Below are 22,457 nucleotides of genomic sequence, written 5' to 3' on the forward strand. Positions count from 1 at the left end.
TAGGGGACTTCTATTTTTAACTTTTTGAGGAAACTCCATACTGGTCCTCAGTGGCTGCACCAGTTTGCATTCCCAAACAGTGCATAAGGGTTCCTTTTTCTCCACATCCTTAACAACATTTATTGTTTCTTGTGTTTTTGAATTGACATTGGAAATCATTAGATCAGAGGGGTACTTATATTTTTAATTTTTTGAGGAACTTCCATTCTGTGTTCCACAGTGGTTATACCAGTTTGCATTCCCACCAACAGTGAACAAGGGTTCTGAAAAATACTGTAGTTTTAAAGTAAAAGAGAAAGTAAACTTAATATTTCATGTATACATTCTAGACATTACATTCATAATAAAAGTATATTGAAAATCAGAGGAGAGGGCAGCCTGGGTGGCTCAGTCAGTTGAGCGTCTGACTCTGAATTTTGGCTTAAGTCATGATCTCATGGTCATGGGATCAAGCCTCCCATTGGGCTCTGCACTGAGTGTGGAGCCTGCTTAAGATTCTCTCTCACTCTGCCCCTCTCCCCCACTCTCACACTCTCTCTCTTTCTCAAAAAAAAAAAAAAAAAAAAAATTAGAGGAGAGTAAAAATAAACATAATATTTTGCTCATCTCAAGTTCATGGTCTTCCCAGACCAAGAACTTATTCTGGATGATCACAATCTAGTGAAGAATAGTGTTATAGACATACAAAACTCAGAATAAACATATTTTACACAGGTACAGTGGGAACATTAAGACAGGAAAGATTAATCTCTATATTTGTATGTATATGATAAATGCATGTACAAATGTATAAAAAACATGTGTATGTATTGAAAATCATAAATGAGGAACCACCCCATATTTTGTTCTATGTTATCATATTTGCTATGTTTAAATATTTTTTAAAGTTTGAGAAGTAGCTATCTGATCTTTTTTTCAGACTTACTGAATACCATGAGATATGATAATAAAGTAAGCTTTTACTAAGTACTTATTCTCTGTCAGAGTAAACTTTTAACATAGATTAAATCATCAAATAATTTAAAACTTATATCATATCATGCTATTTCTTAGCTGAAAATTCTCTAATGGCATCATGACTCACTTCAATTAAAAGCCTAAATCTTTATGATTACATACAAGGCCCTACATACTCAATTTCCTAGCTAACTATCTGATCTCGTTTCATGTGACTTTCCCCAGACTCTGCTTTGCTGCAGTCATAATGACCTCCTTGGTCTTTGAACCCAATAAACAGGTCCCAACTACCACAGGGCCTTTGCAATTGCTCTTCTATCTTCTCAGAATATTTTTTCTTCAGAAATATATATGACTTGCTCCTCACTCCCTTTAGGTCTGTGTTCAAATGTTGTCTTTTGGCTGATGCCTTCTCTGACTTCCCTATATAAAGTCTTTCACAGATGATCTAGAATTTTCAATTGATAGATATGTTTTGAGTGCTGTATTCAAGATACTGATAAATAAAAGAAAGTGTAAAACATTCCTGTCCCCTCTCAAAGGGCTTAGATTCTAGTTAAGTTAATAAAATATGAACATGTAAGAATACAAATATAAATAAATGTTCAATAAATGACATATATCAGCAGTTTGTATCACCATGCCATCCATTATATTGATGCCATTCAATCAATTATTCAAAAAACATTTATTGAACACCTAAAATATGCTACCTTGTAGAGTAGCAGGTTGTTAGGAAGAATAACATTAACCAAATAGTTAAGCTAACAGTGCATTACAACTGTGTGATGTGTAAGTATGGGAAAATCCAAGTATATGGTAACTTTAAAAGGGCAATGTTGTAGAAAGGGCAGTCTTGTCGAAAGGACTTTTATATTATTTTGCAGCAGGGATGGGAATTAGCCAGACAGAAAGGGGATCTGGAATGTTCCAAATATGGAAAATAGCACATGGGAAAAGCCCTCAGTTGTGGAGGTGCATATGATGACTTTAAGAAACTAAAAGTCAAGCAAGTGTTTGGATACTAGCATGTAATATTAGTGTCCAGAATGAGACCAGAGCCAAATCTGTTGAATGTTGGCCTGTATATTAAGAACAACAAATAAGCTTCCCACTTTGGCTCAGGTAGTGATCTCACTGTTCATGGGTTCGAGCCCCATGTCAGGCTCTGTGCTGACAGCTCAGAGCCTGGAGCCTGCTTCGGATTCTGTGTCTCCTTCTCTCTCTTTCCCTACCCCACTCACTCTAACTCTCTCTCTCTTTCTCTCTCTCTCTCTCTCAAAAATAAATAAATGTTAAAAAAAAATTTTTAAAAAAGAACATTATGCCATTGAAGTATTTTAAACAGGGGCTTGATAAAATCTTTTAAAAAGATGACATTTGCAGTGTGGTGAATGGGTTGGAAGGGAGAGGTGAATATGGAAGTAAGGACCTCTGGTAGGAAGCTATTGCCCTGCTTAGGAGAGAGATAATGACCATCAACCTGAGGTGCTAGCAGTGGTACTGGAAAGAAGCACGTGGTTTTGAGATCTATTGAAACTTGGTGGGACAGGGATGGAAAATGTTTCCCTTCTTCCTTCCTAGGGTCTTTGGCTAGTCTAATAATTAAACTGACCCAAGACAGATTAACAGACAGAAAACAAATTTAATTTCATATGTTTGCGAGTCCCATAAAAATATATGACCCAAAGAAGTGACCAAAGCAGGAAGCTCTTATATATAGCTTGTAGACAAAGAAACAATACGTTTGTGAAGAATTGACAAGACAAAGGGGTTTGGACTTGGGAGTAGTAAATTAGTGAAGAAGAAGCATAGAGCTTGTTTACATAGACTTCTTGGCCCTAAATTCCCATTCTCTGGTGATAAGGATGCTGTCTTCCCTCCTGGTACCTTTCACATGGGAGATTTATCCCCTGCTTGTTGAGAGACCAAGTAAGGTCAGAGCGCCTTTCTTGCTCTGGCTGTTTCTCAAGTATCTCTAATTCAAAATAATATGCCAAAAGGTGAGGGAGATTGGGTTTCATATGTGAAGAAATGGATGGCGGTACTTTATTTTACAATTGGAAAAGCAGGGGAAGAAAAGTTTGGGGAAAAATCATGGGTGTCTGTGCCATATACCCTCATGGGTATCCAAGAGTTATGAGCCCTGTGGGCTCATCTCACACCACTCTTTACATTTCTGCTCAAGAAAAGATATAAGCAAATGAGTTGGCAAACTTACTTGGGCAAAGAGGTAAGGGAAGGACAGAGAGAACCCTTGTGTCAGGGCTGTGTGGTGGGAGGGAGCACGAGGAGCATCAAAAGTAGGAGTAGAGGCTGGTGAGCCTGTAGGGAGCATTGAGGTCCTCTGCTAGGTCTGCAGGTAGGAGTGGAGCTAATACAAATCGTGGAAGCTGTACTAGAAGGAGCTTTGCTTTATCCTAAAAGCACTGGGACGCTAAATTTGCCTTTTTAAAAGTCTACTCTAATTGGAATGTGGAGAACAGATATGAATGCACAACATAATAATGAAAAGAAATTAGAAGATGGATAAAAACAAATTGTGATTAAATCACCATACTAATGTAGAGCGTCTGCTTTAAATTTTTTCCCCTAATTACAGATGTGACGACGTAACTATTTTTCACTTCTCCTCAGGGCGTTCTTTGTAAAAAGAACTGAAAGTAGACACATATTTGAAAAAAAAAAAAACATTAATCGAAGATAAGCTGTGGTCTAGGATAGACACTTTCCAAAACATCTTATTTAATTCTCAAAACATGTTACAAATGATAGATCTGAAGTTCCAAAAGGTTAAATAGATTAACTAACTTCTTGATGACTCAGTCTGATTGCTGATGAGTTGTAGTTTCAAGGCTTAAGCCTTTTCTCTTTGATTTACTAAAAGTTTAACATTTCCATCATTCAAATTTACTGAAAGTCTAGGGAGCTATCCCTATTGGTGAACACTTGTAGTGTGCCCAAAATCTGTAGTGCAGTGAAGTTACCAAAACAAAGTGAGAGAGAGAGAGAGAGAGAGAGAGAGAGAGAGAGAGAGAGAGAGAGAGAGTCTTTGCTCAAAAAGTGTTTGGAAGTATGCTAGCCACTAAAATAAATTGGGTTTTCTGGAATCCATTCAGGAAACAATCCTTGGACTTCTGACAATGCTTTTCTTTGTTGGATATTTTAGAGATGCCTACCAAAAAGTAGTTTTAGCTAAAATATTAGCATCAGTGACTCTGTGAACTCAAAATTTGCTGCCAATCATTTTAAATTATTATGTCTTAAAATGTACAAAACGTTAGTGGGAAATGAAAAATTCAAGATGATGAGGGTAGGGGGTAAGCTGAGGGCAAAGTGCAGGCTAACAGCACCCCCCCACCCCCCCCATGGGACGCATATGATACTCCTTGAATACTCCAAGCTATCCAAAAACAGGAAAGGACAAAAACAAAAACAAAACAAAACAAAATACAACTGGTTAAACAGATAAGAGTCTCCACCAGTTTACCAGAAAAAGGCAATCCCATCATAGCCTAAAGTCCAGGAACTTCCTACTGTCTTAATGTTAATGCTTTGCTAGAGGGAAAAACAACCTCAGTTTGACAATAGCTAGGCCTCCAGTAAGTCTTTAGCATATGAAAGTTTTTTTGGAAACCCTTTCTCCCTGACTCCATTAAATGGTCACCCCTCCCACAGCCCCAGTGCACCTCTTCCTGCCCATGGGTCCTGTCTCTGTGCTTTATTAACATCACCTTTTTGCACCAAAGACATCTTCAAGAATTCTTTTTTGTCCGTCAGCTCCAAACCCCATGAACCCCAAATCATCCCAAAACTTCGTCACAAGATACATCTGATAAGACTTTTCTTGCTTGTTTCCTTAATATAATTCCTTAATTTTAGAAGGGACACAGAAAACTAACATACATTCTCAAGAACATGTTTGAAACTATCATCAATTTGTTTGAGCTCCTATAATTAATTAATAATTAAGAAATCTGAAGGACTGCTCTGCCTAGTATCCAACAGCCCTGTTTTTTTCTCTGTGAAATCTTTCCGGTTCACAGAGTAAGTTTCTCTTCTTCCGATTGACGCCTGACTCTTGAAGTCTTGGTACTCTAGCTGTGAAGATGGAGATGGCAGAAGAAAAAGAAATCAGTTATTTTTTACTTCCATAGAATTATCTAAATTTTTTTATTCAGTCCTTTAAGTCACTGTCGACAACAAATAACATAATTATTTTTCCAGAGGATATGTGTAGTTGGATTACTTATTAGTTTATATGTTAAAATCGTTTCCTGCAGGCAAACACATGCATCTGTCTATAGATTCAATTGTTCAGAGTCAAGGAGTTTGCCCATCAAAATGTCTAGATTTCCAAATTCTTCTAAAAAATTGAAATGTCTAACAACATTGAGACTGTGTTTTTTATGGTGATGTCTTAGACTTAAATAAATATGTCGGCCCCTCCTGGACTGGTATGAATTCTTCAGATTTCCACAATCCCCACCACTCCTTATAATCTCTGGGAACTAGCTGCTTCATTCTTTTATTTGGTCTGCCTGGCCACTTCTGGGCCTTTGAGTTTGTAACCCTGGTTGAGATTATAATATTGGCAATTCTCGTAAGGTATAATTATACCTTTTGTGACTCAAACCCAGTTGACTTTTCTGGTCTCATTTTCTCTTCTACGTGCATTTTATGCTCACCCATAGCAGCCATCCTGGTTGAGGCTTTGTCAGATGTTTCGCTTTAGGACAGTACTGTCCTCATATGCCTGTTGAGCACTTGAGATCCTTCAATTGTGTAAATTACTGCCCCTTTCTAAGGCTTTCCTATCATGATGTTCAATCAGCCCCTCCCCATTCAGGTTGAAATTTCCCAAAGAGCTAAATTTTAACTTCTATTTAAATACTTAAACTTCTATTGTATTTCTTATCATAAGAAGTGATGATTTTATTTATTTATTTATTTATTTATTTATTTATTTATTTATTTTTGATGATTTTTTAATGTTTTTTTTTTTAAATTTTTTTTTTTAACGTTTATTTATTTTTGAGACAGAGAGAGACAGAGCATCAACAGGGGAGGGGCAGAGAGTGAGGGAGACACAGAATCTGAAACAGGCTCCAGGCTCTGAGCTGTGGGCACAGAGCCCGAAGCGGGGCTCGAACTCACAGACGGCGAGATCATGACCTGAGCCGAAGTCGGACGCTTAACCGACCGAGCCACCCGCTTAACCGACCGAGCCACCCAGGCGCCCCTTTAATGTTTATTTTTGAGAGAGACAGAGACAGACATGAGCAGGGTTGGGAGGGGGGTGCAGAGAGAGAGAGGGAGACACAGAATCCAAAGGAGGCTCCAGACTCTGAGCTGTCAGCACAGAGCCCGACGTGGGGCTCGAACTCACGGACCCCGAGATCATGACCTGGGTTGATGTTGGACATTTAGCCGACCGAGCCACCCAGGTGCTGCAAGAAATGATGATTTTAAAGTCTTTTTCTCAAAGTCACTGAGGGTCTCTGAAAAGCAGCCTCGGCTTTATCTTTTTAGTATTTCTGTCTGCAGTGCCAACCGTTACAACTGATGTGGAGCTATGATTTAATAATGATTGCTTGAGTTGATTCAGATTAAATTATTCCCATTCAGAATTAGTAGCTGTGCCAGTTAACTGAATTTTAAAGGGTAGGACTAGACTTTTGAAATTTTTAAGAAGCTAATCTCCGTCTGGTCATATGTAAATAATTATTTGGGAGAACAGAAGCTTTTCATAGTAGCATAGCATTTATATAATGATTCCCATGTGGGTGTATATGTAAAATTAGGCACAATGTACATAACAATGGAAACAATGAATTTTTTTTATTTAACACCAAGGTTTTTTTTCTCCTTTGTGAAGCATTTGGTGCTTTTAAACAACTATCAATAACAATAATAACTTTTTTATATACTTTAATTTTTAGAGCAGTTTTAGATTCAAGGCATACTTGAGCAGGACATACAACTGGATGGTACATTTGTTACAAATAATGAACCTATATTGACACGTCAATATCACTCAAAGTCCATGGTTATAATAGGATTCAGTCTCCTGTTGTGAATTCTGTGGGTTTTCACAAATGTGTAATGATGTATATCCACCATTATAGTATCTTACAGAATAGTTTCAGTTGTTCAAGTATCTGACTCTTGATTTCTGCTCAGGTCATGATGTCATGGTTTGTGGGTTCAAGGCCCATATCAAGCTCTGCACTGACAGTGCAGAGCCTGCTTGGTATTCTCTCTCTCCCTCTCTCTGCCCCTCCTCTGCTCATGCTTGCCCTCTCTCTCTCCCTCAAAATAAATAAACTCAAAAAACATTTTTTTTAAAGTTAGTTTCACGTCTTAAAAATCCCATGTGATGAATCTTATGGTGAATCACCTATGCATCCTTCCCTTTTCCCTATCCTTTAATTATTTTACTGTTTCCATAGTTTTACCTTTTGTATATAATTAGAATCATGTGATACGTAGCCTTTTCACATTGGCTTCTTTCGCTTAGTAATATACAGTTAAGGCTCCAACATGTCTTTTAAGGCTGGATAGCTCATGTCTTTTTTTTTTTTTTAACTTTTTTAATGTTTTTATTATTTATTTTTGAGAGAGAGAGAGAGAGAGAGAGAGAGAGAGAGCATGAGAGAGCATGAGCAGGGGAGGGGCAGAGAGGGAGGGAGACACAGAATCTGAAGCAGGCTCCATGCTCTGAGCTGTCAGCACAGAGCCCGACGTGGGGCTCAACCCCACGAGTCATGAGATCATGACCTGAGCTGAAGTCGGATGCTTAATCCACGGAGCTACCCAGACATCCCAATAGCTCATGTCTTCTTAGTACTGAATAATATTCCATTGTCTGGATGTATGTAGAGCAGTTCCATTCACCTATTGAAGGGCATCTTGGTTGCCTCCAAGTTTGGGCATTTATGAATAAAGCAAAACTGCTATAAATATCCATGTGCAGGTTTTTGTGTGGATGCAAGTTCTCAACTCATTTCCATCTTAACTTTCCATTATCCATCTCATCCTTTCAGCCTGAAGTTTGAGCACTAGGCTTGGACTTCATTGCCAGCATCAGTTTATGTTATGCCAGAAGTAATTTCAGAGGATTCAAAATCTTAACATATTTTCTACATTTAAGTGATTTCCTCATGATTTACTGGGTATACCAGAATTCTGATGTGAGAAACCTTTTAAAAAATATTTTAAAAATTTGTGTGAATATTTCTATGCCATACAGCATGGAGATTACACCAAATTTTGCTCTAAGACCTGTTCTCTCTAGGGTAGAATATATCTGGAGAAGGAAAGGAGAGAAGAGGTTCATTTTGAGTTAAATCCAGTGAGTTCAGTTGTGACTGTACTAAATCATAGCTCACTCTGTCTGAGGCATAAAGTCCTATTGCAGAATTCCCAGGAGAGGTTGGTGGCACCAGAAAGAAGTTTCTCCTATTTTTCATTTTAATAATTTTGATCTTAAAGGATACAGTTTCATCCTTTCCAAAGCCACTTGGTAGTTCTGTTTAGATACCTTGATACTGTGAATGTTCAAATAATTTTATTGAGAGGTTTTCTTCCATAAAATATATCAGTGAAACTAAAATCAACAAGGGGATACAAGTGGAGACATTAATTCCATCATGGAAAGAGTGACTTTATTGCCTGTGTATTTGAACAGTACATTCTATATACTCTTTGGAAAAGGAAAGATATTAGTTCTTGGCAATTTCCACATCTTCTTTTACGTATGTCTTCTGTTTTATATCTGAAATGTCTACTAGATGCAATCAAACTTTGGTGAAGAATGGATTATTTAAACTACTAGTATTAAATTTTCAGTTCTCTGCATGCAGAGGACCAGAGATGCCATTCTCTCTATTCTCTTTTTAGTTTGACAGGGGAGAGAGAATACATATTCTTCATTTTAATGTTACCTGGCCAAAAAATGGGAAAATAAATCAACTGCTGAAATATATTAAATTCCAAGCATTGGTGAGCTATTATAGAACAGTTAGAAGCATATGGGTATAAGAGATTGAATAATTTGATTTAAACTATATATGAGCTCAATTTTTTCATCTTGGAAAATGTAGAAACTATTACCTACCTGATTCAAGGCATCATTTTTTTAAAGAATGAAATAGGATAATCTATATGAAAGTAAGTTTTGTGTGCCTGAAGCATGATTGTCACTCACAGTTTTAATCCTCTCTTTTCCCACCCACCATATGATTCAGACCAAAATAAATAAGTCAGTACTCCTTGTAAGTAAGGCACTAAGTAAGATTCTGGTTCTCTAGGTGTAGGCTATTGTAAGAATTATAAATAGATCTATAAGTACTATATGTAATCACGCTGCCCTTTTGAAGCTACAACACTCACAGCCTTAACTAGGACATACACAAGTTGAGCTCTGCAGCATATAAGTTAACTCTTTGTAGGTGACCAATATAATTGTGTGTCTCATGTAACTATATCCAGGGGAACTATTGGTTTTGAGGGTAGTTGAAAGAAATGAAAATGGTATTAGTTCAAAGGAAACTAGTCAAGTGGCCAAATATTGGACCCTCAAACCCCAAAAGCGGCTGTCCTTTCTCTATTATGAATGTGCTAATAGGATAGCCATAAGCCACATGTGGCTTTTGAAATTTAAATGGATTTTCCCAGTTTTATGGAGAGATACTTGACATACATCAGTGTTTATGTTTAAGACATGCAGCGTTATGGTTTGATTTACAGATATTATAAAACGAATCCATCATAGGTTCAGCTAACATCCACCATCTCACAGAGATTAAAATGAAGTAAAATTGACAAATTAGTTCTCTAGTTGCACCACAGTTCAAAGTGTTTACTAGCCCCATGTCACTAGTGGGTACTCCCATGGTAGTGGAGTAAACTTTATGAAACACTTGCTTCTGCACTTGAATTATATTATTTAACTCACATTCACACACGTATACCTGATGAGATGCATTGTCTTCTATGTGCATTTGAACAGGAGGCTGAGGCACTGAAACATTAAGTCATTTGCCCAGAGTATCATCCCAAGAAGGTGAGATAACTGACTTTGGCCTCTAAAGCCCTAGCAGATAATGGAAAAAATTAAAAGCCTTTAGAAGTAAATTTAAATTCTTTTTATTGCATTCTTTTTATTGCAACCTAACTTGCTTGTTGCCAGAAGGGAATGGGAAGACACTTTGGAATTGAAACCATTCTTTTGTATGTTAATCATCCAGTCTATAAGTATTTTGGGGGCCATGAGTACATATCCTGAGTTAATCCCACTGAAAGAAAAAATATAAACATTTAACTCGATACTAGAAAAATTAATGTGCACCCCGTTGACTACTTGCATGTGATCCCATTGATTGAGAGTCACTTCTCATTTTGCTAACACAAAATATCAAATCCCATGCTATGGAGGCTGGGATACAGTAGCATGACTCTTGCCAGTGAGTCAGTGAGCCTAAATTTTGACCCAGTCTCGGTTCAGCGTGGTGATTATTCTGTACTCACCCTTCTATATTCAGTAACTTTCAAAAACAGTTCAAAGGTGTTACTTTGATTTTTCAGTTATACATTTCTTAGTTTACAGAAATAATGTAAAGTATAAGTTATCCTATGAATTTAATGAATTTTAAAGGCCCTGGAAATGTGCCCCCTGGGAATGTAAAAACTCTGATACGGTGTTTGCTCCTGCCCTACATTGATTCCAGTCTAGTTTGAGGGGTCAAGTCTTAGCATTCATGCAAGTCTTACCATTCATCAGTCAGGTTTTGGGGACATAATGAGTAACAACACTGCCTGGAAAAACTTACATCAGTAAATAATTGAGATGGTCTATAATTTAAATGTTGTAGGAGTTGTTTGAAGAGGTGAGCAGTAAAGGGAAAATTAATATGGATGATATGATGAGCCATGTGGGGAGGTTCCCTTTCAAATCTCTAGTTCTTTAGGGCAGAAGTATTTCTCTCCATATCTATGGTCCATTTTCAGCTTTTCAAGTGTACACATCCATGATTACTTATAGCAGTTCTCTGTAATAAAACTCTTCTTCAAGATTTTCTAGGCAAGGAAATAGTTCGATTTTATCCAATTTATTAGTTTTTATTTTGTTTACTGATATTAAAGAGATCCAGAGTTGGTTCCCCACCCCCCACCCCAGGATTCTCATGAAAACCTAAAGAAATTAACGATTAAGAAAATAACAGGGAGCACCTGGGTGGCTCAGTCCGTTGAGCATCTGACTTCAGCCCAGGTCATGATCTTGTGGGTTGTGAGTTGGAGCCATGCATTGGGCTCTGTGCTGACAGCTCAGAGCCTGGAGCCTGCTTTAATTCTGTGTCTCCCTCTGTCTCTGCCCCTGTCCCACTCGCACCCTGTCCCTCTTTCTCTGTCTCTCTATCTCAAAAATGAATAAACATTAAAAAAAAAAAAAGAAAGAAATCACAGAACTGGAAGAGATATAATTGCCAAGGTGTTCAGAACTTTATAAATACTTTGGTATAAAATATGTCAAAAACAATTTTAAGTTCGAAAGGATTGAGGGCTGATATTATTAAATCATTTGTTCTGTAACTCAAATGAAATCAAACTTCTGCCCTAGGACTCTTAATTATAAATGACACAGTAACCCTGGAAAGACCTTTGGTTTGGGGGTGGTGTTCAACCAGGAAGAATATTAGATTCTATAAGTATGCTACTTCTCTTAGCCAGTGCACAGAGATCCTTATTCCTGGTTATGTGTTATGACCTTTATAGGTACTGTGTGTGAGGGCTCAATTAGTTAGCCATTTGGACCAATGAGGATGACTTTTTCAAATTTTACCAAATAAAACATTTCATCTGGATGGAGATTGGAAGTTTCCTAAGTCTTCAGGTGATACGGAAGCACTAAATCTGACAGCTCCAGAACAGAAACAAACACCCTATAAATCACTTAAATAACACCTTGTTAGATTGCTATTACTATTGAATTCCTTGCACTGGAAATTCCCAAGTTATGGAGTATCAGTAGCCAGCTTTCATTTTATTTAGCCTACAATAACTTTCATGTCTTCAAATATGAATGAATTTTAAATAAAACTTACATTCAGGTATATGTTATGTAAATGACTTTGTAAGGTTACAAGCTTATAGGGGAAAAATGGTATTTTCATTTCTGTGTTCAGTGCTTGTCCTTGTAAGTTCTTCAAGAGTAGGCTGAATGATACTTGAGGGCTTGTTTCTTGTGAGTATTCTCTCAAAATGTGTCCCTTGGTAGATTAAGTGTCAAATCAATCTCTAGCTTCTCGAGTGCAATATGGATATTGTATTCCTTTCTGCTATACAAGCTGTGAGCCGTTATGTCCTTAATGTGCCCTTAACTGCGTCAAATAGTTTATAATTTCTAGGTTATACTTCCTATATGAAAACTCATTCCTATATTTTAAATAGCTTTACGTGTTATTTCTTTCCCCACCCAGGGATAGAGGTGGTAAATCTTTTTTTTTTTTTTTTTTTTTTTTTTTTGAGGTGGTAAATCTTAACGTGGCTGTGTTTGAATCTGTTGATGTTCTTTCTTTAGAGATGATCTTTGCCTTAGTCACATCATAAAAAACTTTATAGTCATCTCTTAGAGATTTTTTCCCCCAGAAAATCCTCTTTTATCTTTGAATGATACAATTGGCTGATTTTGACGATTTAATCTGAAAATATTGATAAAATAGTTAAAGTCATTTAAAATCATCCTACTCAGTTTGGAAATATGTAATGAAGTAAATGAAACTATATGCATCAATCACCTTCCTCAGTGGTAATTACGATCAATTTAATGCATGTCATTCTTTAATTTTCCCTAAACTAACATTATTTAAGTTAGTATGATATTCATATTTATCATACAACATATTTATATGCAACTAAACCTTATATATGGCCATCTGTATCTCTCCGTATATAGTGTGTGTATGTATAGACACATGTACACACAATCATAAAATGAAACTGTGGTATACATATCTGTTGGCAAATTATTTTCAAGTACATACTGAATATCTGTATAGTTCAATATACATACATTTTTTAAAAATGTAATATTTTAAAAATAATTGCTTTGCATTTGGTATACATATCTGTTGGCAAATTATTTTCAAGTACATACTGAATATCTGTATAGTTCAATATACATACATTTTTTAAAATGTAATATTTTAAAAATAATTGCTTTGCGTTCCATTGTATGTATACTATGTATTATTCCACCAACCAACCCTCTTTTGACATATTCTTGTTTCTATATTTTCTGTTCAACATATACTTGTATATATATTTTTAACCCCAAATGCTATTATATCTTTAGGATATATACTTCAAAGTGAATTGCTAGATTTAAGGATATATATATTTTAACTTTAATAAGTAGTGATTGATGGTTGTGAATATTTTTTAGAGGAAATATTAAACTATGCTATTTCTGATTGTTTTTACAATTCATATAGAAAATCATTTCTTTGGGATGCCTGGGTGGCTCAGTTGGTTAAGCATCTGACTCTTGATTTCCACTCATGTCACGATCTCATGGTTCGTGAGATTGAGTCCCATGTCAGGCTCTGCACTTGAGATTCTCTCCCACTCTCTCTGCCCCTTCCCCACCCTGTGCACATGCACCTGTCTGCTCTCTCTCTCTCTCTCTGTCTCTCAAAATCAATAAATAAACTTAAAAAAAAAGAAAATCATTTATTTCAAAACCATTACTTACGCAAAATCGTTAAGGGGTTATTGCTACATAAGTAGCCCCATACATGATTTATGTATATGGCAGTAATGCCTAAAATATATAACTATAGACATATTTGTGTGAAAAAGTCTTGATCATGTCTCCTCTAAGTTAAATTCAGTCGGCAAGAAAAAGATAGACCTTTGTGATTGGACAGACACAGACTTTAAGTGAGGTAGTAACTGAATGTTTTAGGTATGTGGCTATAAAATCTTTGGACAGGAAGAACTCTAGTATGATGTTAGCAGGACTTCACCAATCTACTAAGGCCACTATCTCATTTTTTATAGCTGTTCCTGCAAATGAACTCAACAATCAACAACATTTTGCTTCTATTTTTTCGTTTACAGTGAATGGAGGAAACATTTATTTATGAATTTAAATCACAAAGTGAATTTCTCCCCTTGAGGCAAAGCTCTATGTAGCCTCCACCATGCAAATGCATTGTTCACTCTTTCCCATCACATAGAATTGCATTCTGTGACTTCTTGGGATGCCACGGAAATTGGTTATGTTCTATTAAAGAAAGAAAGCCCACACAGTTCTTTATAACACTTGTTACGGTACCAGTGGAGATTTCCTGGCTAAAATTTTATGACAGACTGTTAATAAAAAAGTCTGTCCAGGTTCACACCCTCCCTTTATCTTAAGAATTTTCTTATCCCAGAAGAATGTCAATATGTTTCAGGGTCAGATAGCAGAAATCCAACCAGAATTGTTTTTATATTATAATGTAAAATATTAATAATATAATATATTGATATATGTGTATGTATGTAGGCACATAAGAATGCAGGTTTGTGTGTTACATATTATCTATCTTCATATAGTATATTTGTGTTTCATTCTTTCACAAATGGAAAATACATTTATAAATAATTTGTGAGAAGTAATGATAGAGTACTTGGATGAAAGATAAAGCCAGAAAAAAAATTAATACAAGAGAAAGAAAAGAGGCAATCTGAGCCAGGGAAGGGACTTAGGTGTATTTCTACTAGATAGTAGAAAAGGCAAGGATTTGTTTATATGGACAGTTTTTTAGAATTTTTTTTTTTTAAGTTTATTTTGAGAGAGAGAGAGAGTGGAGGAGGGAGGCAGAAGGAGAGAGAGAGAGATCTGTGAATGCCAAGAGGGCCCTGCACTGTCAGTGTAGAGCCTGATGAAGGGCTTGGACTCACAAACCGTGAGATCATACCTGAGTTGAAATTAAGAGTAGGATGCTTAACCAACTGAGCCACCCAGGCACCCCTATAGTTTCTTAATGGCATCTAAATGTCATGTGCATTTCACTTCCTTTTCTATAGCTCTTCACTAACCTATTTATTGACATGAGGTTATTCTAAAACATTTTGTTGAAAACATAAATGTTTACTTAATGTGCTGCTGTGATGACTTTGCCAGACTTTCCACCAGAGTGAGATTTTTTTTTTTTGTTTTTTTTTTCAGCGTCTGCCTTTGAAGAAGATCCCATGCAAAGCCTCTGCGCCCTCAGGCTCCTTTTTTGCCAGAGACAACACAGCAAATTTCTTATCCTGGTGCCGAGATTTAGGGGTAGATGAAACCTGTCTGTTTGAATCTGAAGGTTTGGGTATGTATTTCCTTCAGAATTTTAGCTGATAAAATTATTATGTATCTTTGTCATAGCTATCAAAGACTTTGTATAGCTATCAAAACTTGTTTGTGTGGTCATTTCACAGGTTAATTGAAAAACTTCATGTAAACTTGCAGTTTTGCTGTAAACTTGAATCTTTGAAGGTAGAAAAATATGCATGCCCTTTTACTGTTTGTCACTTTATGCATGAAAAGATAGGAATATGAATAGTGCCATTCTTTCCAAGTTAAAATCATGTATGTACAATGCAAAATTCAGGTATTTGGAAAATGTAGGCTTCAATTTTACCATCAGGCTCTAACCTGGACTAGAACAGTAGCTCTATATGTCTGCTACAGCCATAAAGGCACCATTGTCTTTTCACCTCTACAAAAGGATGAAACACCATTCCCTGTAAACTCTATCTTTGTTGAAATGGAAGTTTATTTATGTATCTATTTTTAGTGAGTTAAAAATCAGGTAAGCAAGCAGGAGATTGGGATAATTGAAGATGATGAAATAAAAGATACTTTAGTGTCTAAACCTACCCAGATAATTATGGGGTTTTTGACTTGTTTTACTTTATAATTGAATTTTGGCAAATCCACTTCCAGACCATAGAGCAAGCTTTTGTATTTCCTTGGGAGGAAACATACATTGAATGGTTCAGTGTTTTGACAGCACTTGATAGGCTACTGTTAAATGTTGAACCCTCCTGTGTCAGCTCTGCCCAGTATAGCTCTCGCACGTAAAGTATTGGAATTAAAGTCCCATTATAATGAAATAGAACTGAGTGAAGAATGGAGACATCTGTGGGGGAAGGATGGGAGCTTTGGTTCTTTTGCCTGAGGCTTTAAAAATCAATTCACAAAATCACATAATACCAAATATTAGCATCAAAGTAAGCGGAGCATCCTTTAGAGAGAACAGGTATACAAATTGCCTTCCAAACGGTGAGAATAACCTTTTGCCCTGAAGCCTCACAAAACATTTCCCTGCTGAACCCAGGAAAATTGATGGTTAACAGCTAAAATCTTACTCATTTTGTATGCTTATGGAAATTTGTGTTTGTACTAAGAGGAGGGAAGGTGATGTGGAAAAGATTGCCATCAAATTTCTGAGAATTCTCTCAGCAGAGAGGAAAATTATATGAATTTAGATTAGGAGAATATTTTATACTATACCTGAAAGAAAAAATAAACTGGAAGAATTGCACAGTAGCCTACCATACACAATCATGTGCTTCTTGAATGATCGTTATATAAATGGGCTTTGACTACTGTTTCCGCACATTAAAGTAAACCAAACTTGGTGGAAGATGTGTGTACGTATATCGCTCTTCTTCAGTCTTCTGCTAATTTTACAAATAGATTTTAACTTTCATGTTTATGGGAAACTATATGAGTGAGGAATTATAGGAGGGGATCGTGGTGGAATTGTTCACACACACACACAAAAATGTTTGAAAGATCAAATGAATGAACGATAAGTTAAAAAATTCAGATCTTAGTCACAAGGAGTATACTCTTCCTATGTGGACAAACAACATCACGATTTAAAATTCTGCAGTGCCCTTGCGTTATAAAAGGAACTACCACGTGGGGAAACTCCTCTATTACTTGAGCATTTGTTTGTTGTACTGGTTTTCATTTAAGAAACATCTTTTTCAGTGACTACCCTAGGATGAGGAGGAGCTGGGAATGGGAGTGTGATCTTGTCTCAGTTTTCTCACTGCCTCTGAGTTCCTTTTGTTAATTGAAGTAATAAAACTTTTGGTTGGAAGCCAAGAAGCTTGGATGGCTTTTTAAAACCCCATTCAGATAATAAGTAATACATTTTATCTTGAAACAATAAAGCCTAAAGCAACTGTATAATAAAGGTCCTGGTATATAAATACATACTCTGCAGCATATAAAATTATGTCAAGTTGAATTTTGCGATGACTTAGTTCTTCACTCTGCTTGAAAAAGAAAAAAAAAAACGCTGACTTTATAAAAAGAAAAATCCAAGATAATTTATGCATAATAGCTACTGAGTATTTTATTGAAACCTCTTTCATTTTGAATATCTTCTATATTATAACTTGCAATTAAAATGTATTTATGTATCTAAGAAAGTTTAATGACACCAAGTTTTCGAGTAATTTTTAAGCCTCTCAGTACCAAAATAAATCAGATAGTTGGGCTTTCTGGTATGTTGCTCAATGAAAGACAAATTTGAAATTTCTGCTGCTCAGAATAGGACATGAGGTGAGGTATAATAGACCCTGTGGAGACAGAAGGGAGCCAATATTATAGCGTTGACTTTAGGATTATTCAGAGAAAGGAAACAGCTGTGCCCATAGATGCTAATGATAATCAAGAGAAGGACAATGAGAAATTCCATTTCCCCAAGTGGAACCCTTTCTTCTTAGATTTTTCTTATTATTCACTGTGGGTAAGGAAGTGATTGAGTCACTGCCGATGGCCTTGGACTCCGGATTGCAGAATTGACTTTCTTGCAACAATAACGCTGTGTACTCTGCTTGATGTCTTTTCACACTTCACTTTTGAAAGAGAATTTAGGGCAAGCGTTTTTCTTTTTTCCTACCTCAAGATTTCATTTCAGTGACACACAAGATGAAGTGCATCCTTTGTGTCCTGGTGTTTTGAACAGCAAATAAATGAAAAGATGCCCTGATGAAGGGGAAAAATCTGTTTGAATGAATGATAAAGTAGATCACTGTCCTGAGTGTGTATCAAGAGGCTTCTGTCTTTAGCTGTTCAAAGGTCTTTGCCTGCATAAAGCATTCTTATCTTTGTGGCAACTGATATGCTACCCTCTGTTGCAGTGTTTCTTTGTACAGTTATTTGCAAGGGGATCTAGATTCCCAACTCACTCAATCTGTTCTCTTTCCACAACAGCTAATGACAAGAAATCTCAGTGGTGGGGAAGGTATGCCAGGGATGAACTGGAGTGTATGGATAGCGGCTGACTCCATATGCTTCTCTCATGCTTCTTGTCTTTTTGATTCTTGGCAGATAGCTTTTTATGCCACCCGATATAATCACATACAGGGTATAACCTGCAGTTTATCTTCTATGAAATTCTTGATAATTTTTCCTCTGTGAAATGTCAACTCTCAGATCATAAATTCACTCTATCCTAAATAGTGTTTCAGAAATGAGGCAATAGAAAAACGGACAAAAGTCATGAACAGCCTCGTCATAGAAGACATAAAAAAATCTAAGAAAGATACAAAACCTTAGCAATAAGGTAAATGCGAATAAAAGCTATGGAAAATTAGCAAAATAGAAGAAAATTATATATTTAGGTTGAGTGTGTGGGAAAATAGGATCTTCTATACATTGCTGAAGAAAATTGGAAATAGGCATGCCTTCTTTAGAAGGCAATTTGGCCTTATGTGTTAAAGACCTCACAAGTGTTTATTTATTTATTTATTTTTAGCAAATTGTTCTACTTCTAAAAGTTTATCCAAAGGAAATAAGTAGAAGTAAGCACCAGAATGCCCACTGAAATGCTTTTTTTTTAATAATAGTAAAACAAGGGGAAATGAACTGACTCTATGACATTTAGTGATATCTTAAACAAACTAGAGGCATCTGTAGATACGAACCAAAAATATTACTGAGACTATTTAAGGATATAGAAAACCTACAATCTGCTATGAACATGAGGTCACACATATATAGTAAATGACCATTAAGAAAGACAAACAGAAATCAGGTTATAAACGATATTAATTTCTTCTTATTGTCTGTTAACAAACATCAGTCAATAGAGGTGGCATGCCATCTGAAGTATGAGCAGTTAATGTTATTTATATTAAGATATCATTGGAACCAATTTGCATAGAGAATTATTTGTTGGCCTAGAATTGTACACACTGAGAATTGTAAGAGCTATTTCCCATTGTCGAAGTTAAAGTGACATTTCAAGTGTTTGGCGAATTTTATACTGCTCTAAGAATAGACCACGTGGATCTTTGTGTGCTCTGCGGGACAGGCTTTACCCTTACAGGTCTGCATATAATGCTCAGCTACAACCCCCACTGTTCAAACCACGCTGATATATAGGTCAGTGGCTAGAGGAGATTTGTTTGTTTGTTTTTTTTTTTTTTTTTCATGTCTCACAATTGGTTTCATTGGATTCTTTAAAAATATTTAGGATTGTGCTTTAGATTCAAAAGATGAACATGAATGCTTCCTTAAATTTAATAGTATGTAGTTTATCTTTCTAAAGACGAAATACTCCCGCCAATAATTATTTTAAAAGAAATGAACTTTTCTTTTAATGGTGGAGTAAAGAAAAAATGTTTAGAAGATTCTAGGTGTGAAAGCATTTCGGTTTTCAGTCTATAGAAGTTAATAGAATGTATTAATATTCTCCCTAATAATAAATATAATAATTTTCAAAGGTTAAATATTTTAACAACCTTTTGTAACCCAGTGCTGGATATTTTGATATGGTTCATTTTTTATCATTTAAATTAAGACCAAAAATCTATGATATACTCTCAGTCTTAAAAAGTTTTAAGTTATGAATTCCCAATATTGATGCTCTTATATGAATTTCTCTAAGATATTTTAAGTAAGAAATTATTTCATTCATTAGCAATGTTCTTGTATAGGGGATTTATTATTTGTAATTTATTTTACTATGCTAATTTAGAAATTTTCAAGTGTAATTATTTTTCCCAGAGCCTTATTTACGTTGCTCAATATGTATACATTCCAGGGAGCTGTGAGATGGGGGGGTAGGGGGGGAAGGATGGGGTGGGGAATACTTTAAAAATGCATAATGTTGTGTTTGCAGTAATTGTGTCTATATCATTATGTCATTGGATGATTATAGGATTTGGAGGCCAGTGACTATCCTTCATCTATTTCTCAGAGAAAGAATCTACTCAGCAAGAAAAGGGTTTGCTATCTGTTGTGCTAGCATGCAAATGTGTGTGATTTGCTCTTTATTTTTATTTTCTGTGTTTGTGTTGGCTGTGTGGCGTTGTTTTTTGTGGATGCATGACCCCAATGAGTAGTTTTACAAAATCCTTTCTTTTACTGAACCTTGGTCAAGCACTGTTCTATTCACAGTATTGGTTTGATGTTGCTGCAGAAAACTAAAAAGGATTACGTGTGGACTTTTAAATATTGTTCTCCATTTTATAGTTTAAAGTCACTTGTTAACATCAGAAAAGGAATCTATGCCTATCTTCCAGTGTTTGATAAATCATCTCTTGTTATTATCTTGTTATTATGGACTCTAAGAACATTTCTATGGAAAAAAAGTTATATTAGTTTTATTAGTATAAAATAAAATATCCTTTTGTTAGGATGACAGTTTCAAGACATCCATTCAGCATTTGGGTTATTTATATTCAGTTTCTTTCCCAGAGACAATTATGTTAGACTTTTGTTTTTTTAATTTTAATTTATTAGCATCTCAGTTCACATTTTTACTTTTGAACTCAGAAATTCTTTCCAAATTTAGCTATTTGCCATATGCCAGGGCAAAGGTATGAGAAAACAGTACAGAATCTGATTGAGAACTAAACGTCTCCCTAGAATGATAATTACATTAAGACTCAGCAAAGTCAAGGTTAAATTAGGGAAATTAACAGCTTTCTAGCTTTTCCAGGATCAAATTTTTGCTGTACAATATTCATTACTAATAACTATATGCTCAATAATGGTAGCTAGGCAGTGCACGTCTAACCATATCTACTTCTCCAACAACCTTCATTTTATAAATGAGATCCTGGGGCCCAGAGAATTAAATAACTTGCCCAATGTACACACCTTCTCCATTTACCTCCAAAGATCATGCCCCTGTGTTATAGAAAGTTATGCTCTGAGTTAATTTTAGAAGTTCATATGATTATTTAAAGAGGAAAAATAAAGTGTAACTACAAACCAAATTAGAAAAGATTCTTGCCTCTAATTGCTGTTCTGAGTGTTAGTGACTTAACCCATTAATTTCACATGAAGTCCAGTACTAAAGAAAGGAAGGACATCACTTGGTGCAGGACATTTCTTGACTCAGTGGCAAAGGCACTTAACTACATTTCATTCTTTACATATTCCATAACTGATGAGATTATGAATGAAATATTCTTGTTTCTGTGAATTATGTGGATGTCATAGCCTTTGTAAATGTGAATAATGATTCTGAGAAATCTGGGTACACACACACCCAACGTTTATGAGTTGGTGAGATTCTTTGCTTTTTCTTTAGCTTTCTTGAGATCAGTTTCAAGGCACCTAAATTGCTGTACTATCCCTAATTGCCCCCTACCTTTAAGCTGAAAGGTTTCTGCATGGGTCTTACCAGGAGTGACATACAGGGAGCAGTTTGTGACTAGCCCTTAAATTTCTAGAATTTCTAGGAAAACATTTTTAGTACTTTATTAATCCTGGCAGGAGAGAAATGCCCATAGTACCCATTAAGGGCTAATTCAATGCATGAATTACTTTCCCTCCATTCATCATCATCATCACTGCTATCTGAAACATTTGTAGAGCATATTATATATAGCAAAGCACATTGGAATCTTTTTAACAAAATAGAGGAATTATAACTGATGTTTAATGTTTATTTTTGAGAGAGAGAGAGAGAGAGAGAGAGAGATAGACAGAGTGAGCAGGGGAAGGGCAGAGAGAGAGGGAGACACAGAATCTGAAGCAGGCTCCAGGCTCTGAGCTGTCAGCACAGAGCCTGATGTGGGGCTGGAACTCATGAACTGTGAGATCATGACCTGAGCTGAAGTCAGATGCTCAACCTACTGAGCCACCTAGGAACCCCTGACTGATGTTTATTATAATAATCACAGCATTGGCTAATACAGTGCTTTTCCAACCTTAAAGTGCTTACTCATCCCCCGGAGAACTTGTTTAATTGTAGATTCTGATCAGTAAGTTTGGGGTGGGGCCCAATAATTTGTAGTTTTATTCAGCTCCCAGCTGATGCCAATGCTTCTGGTTTGTGGACCCCAATCAAGTAGCAAGGGAGTCACATTTATTGAGTACTTGCTATATGTACCAAGTGCCCTTCACCTCATCAGGAAGAACAAGTAGAAGGCAAAATGCCTGTTTGAGAGATGAAAAATTATGCAGCCTGGGCTAGAACTTCATCCTTCTG

At 36.0% G+C, this 22,457-nt stretch overlaps 1 protein-coding gene across 1 annotated transcript in view; it reads left to right on the top strand.

The window, feature by feature from the left end:
* The window catches only part of GAS2 (growth arrest specific 2), a 130,348-nt gene that overhangs the window by 35,695 nt on the left and 72,196 nt on the right, over positions 1 to 22,457 (top strand). Inside the window, exon 4 of the mRNA XM_042906676.1 lies at positions 15,176 to 15,317. Coding sequence (XP_042762610.1) covers positions 15,176 to 15,317 — 142 coding nt within the window. The remainder of the gene's footprint in view (positions 1 to 15,175; positions 15,318 to 22,457) is intronic.

The sequence above is a fragment of the Panthera leo genome, chromosome D1 (genome assembly GCF_018350215.1).
Source record: "Panthera leo isolate Ple1 chromosome D1, P.leo_Ple1_pat1.1, whole genome shotgun sequence".
Taxonomy (NCBI): Eukaryota; Metazoa; Chordata; class Mammalia; order Carnivora; family Felidae; genus Panthera; species Panthera leo.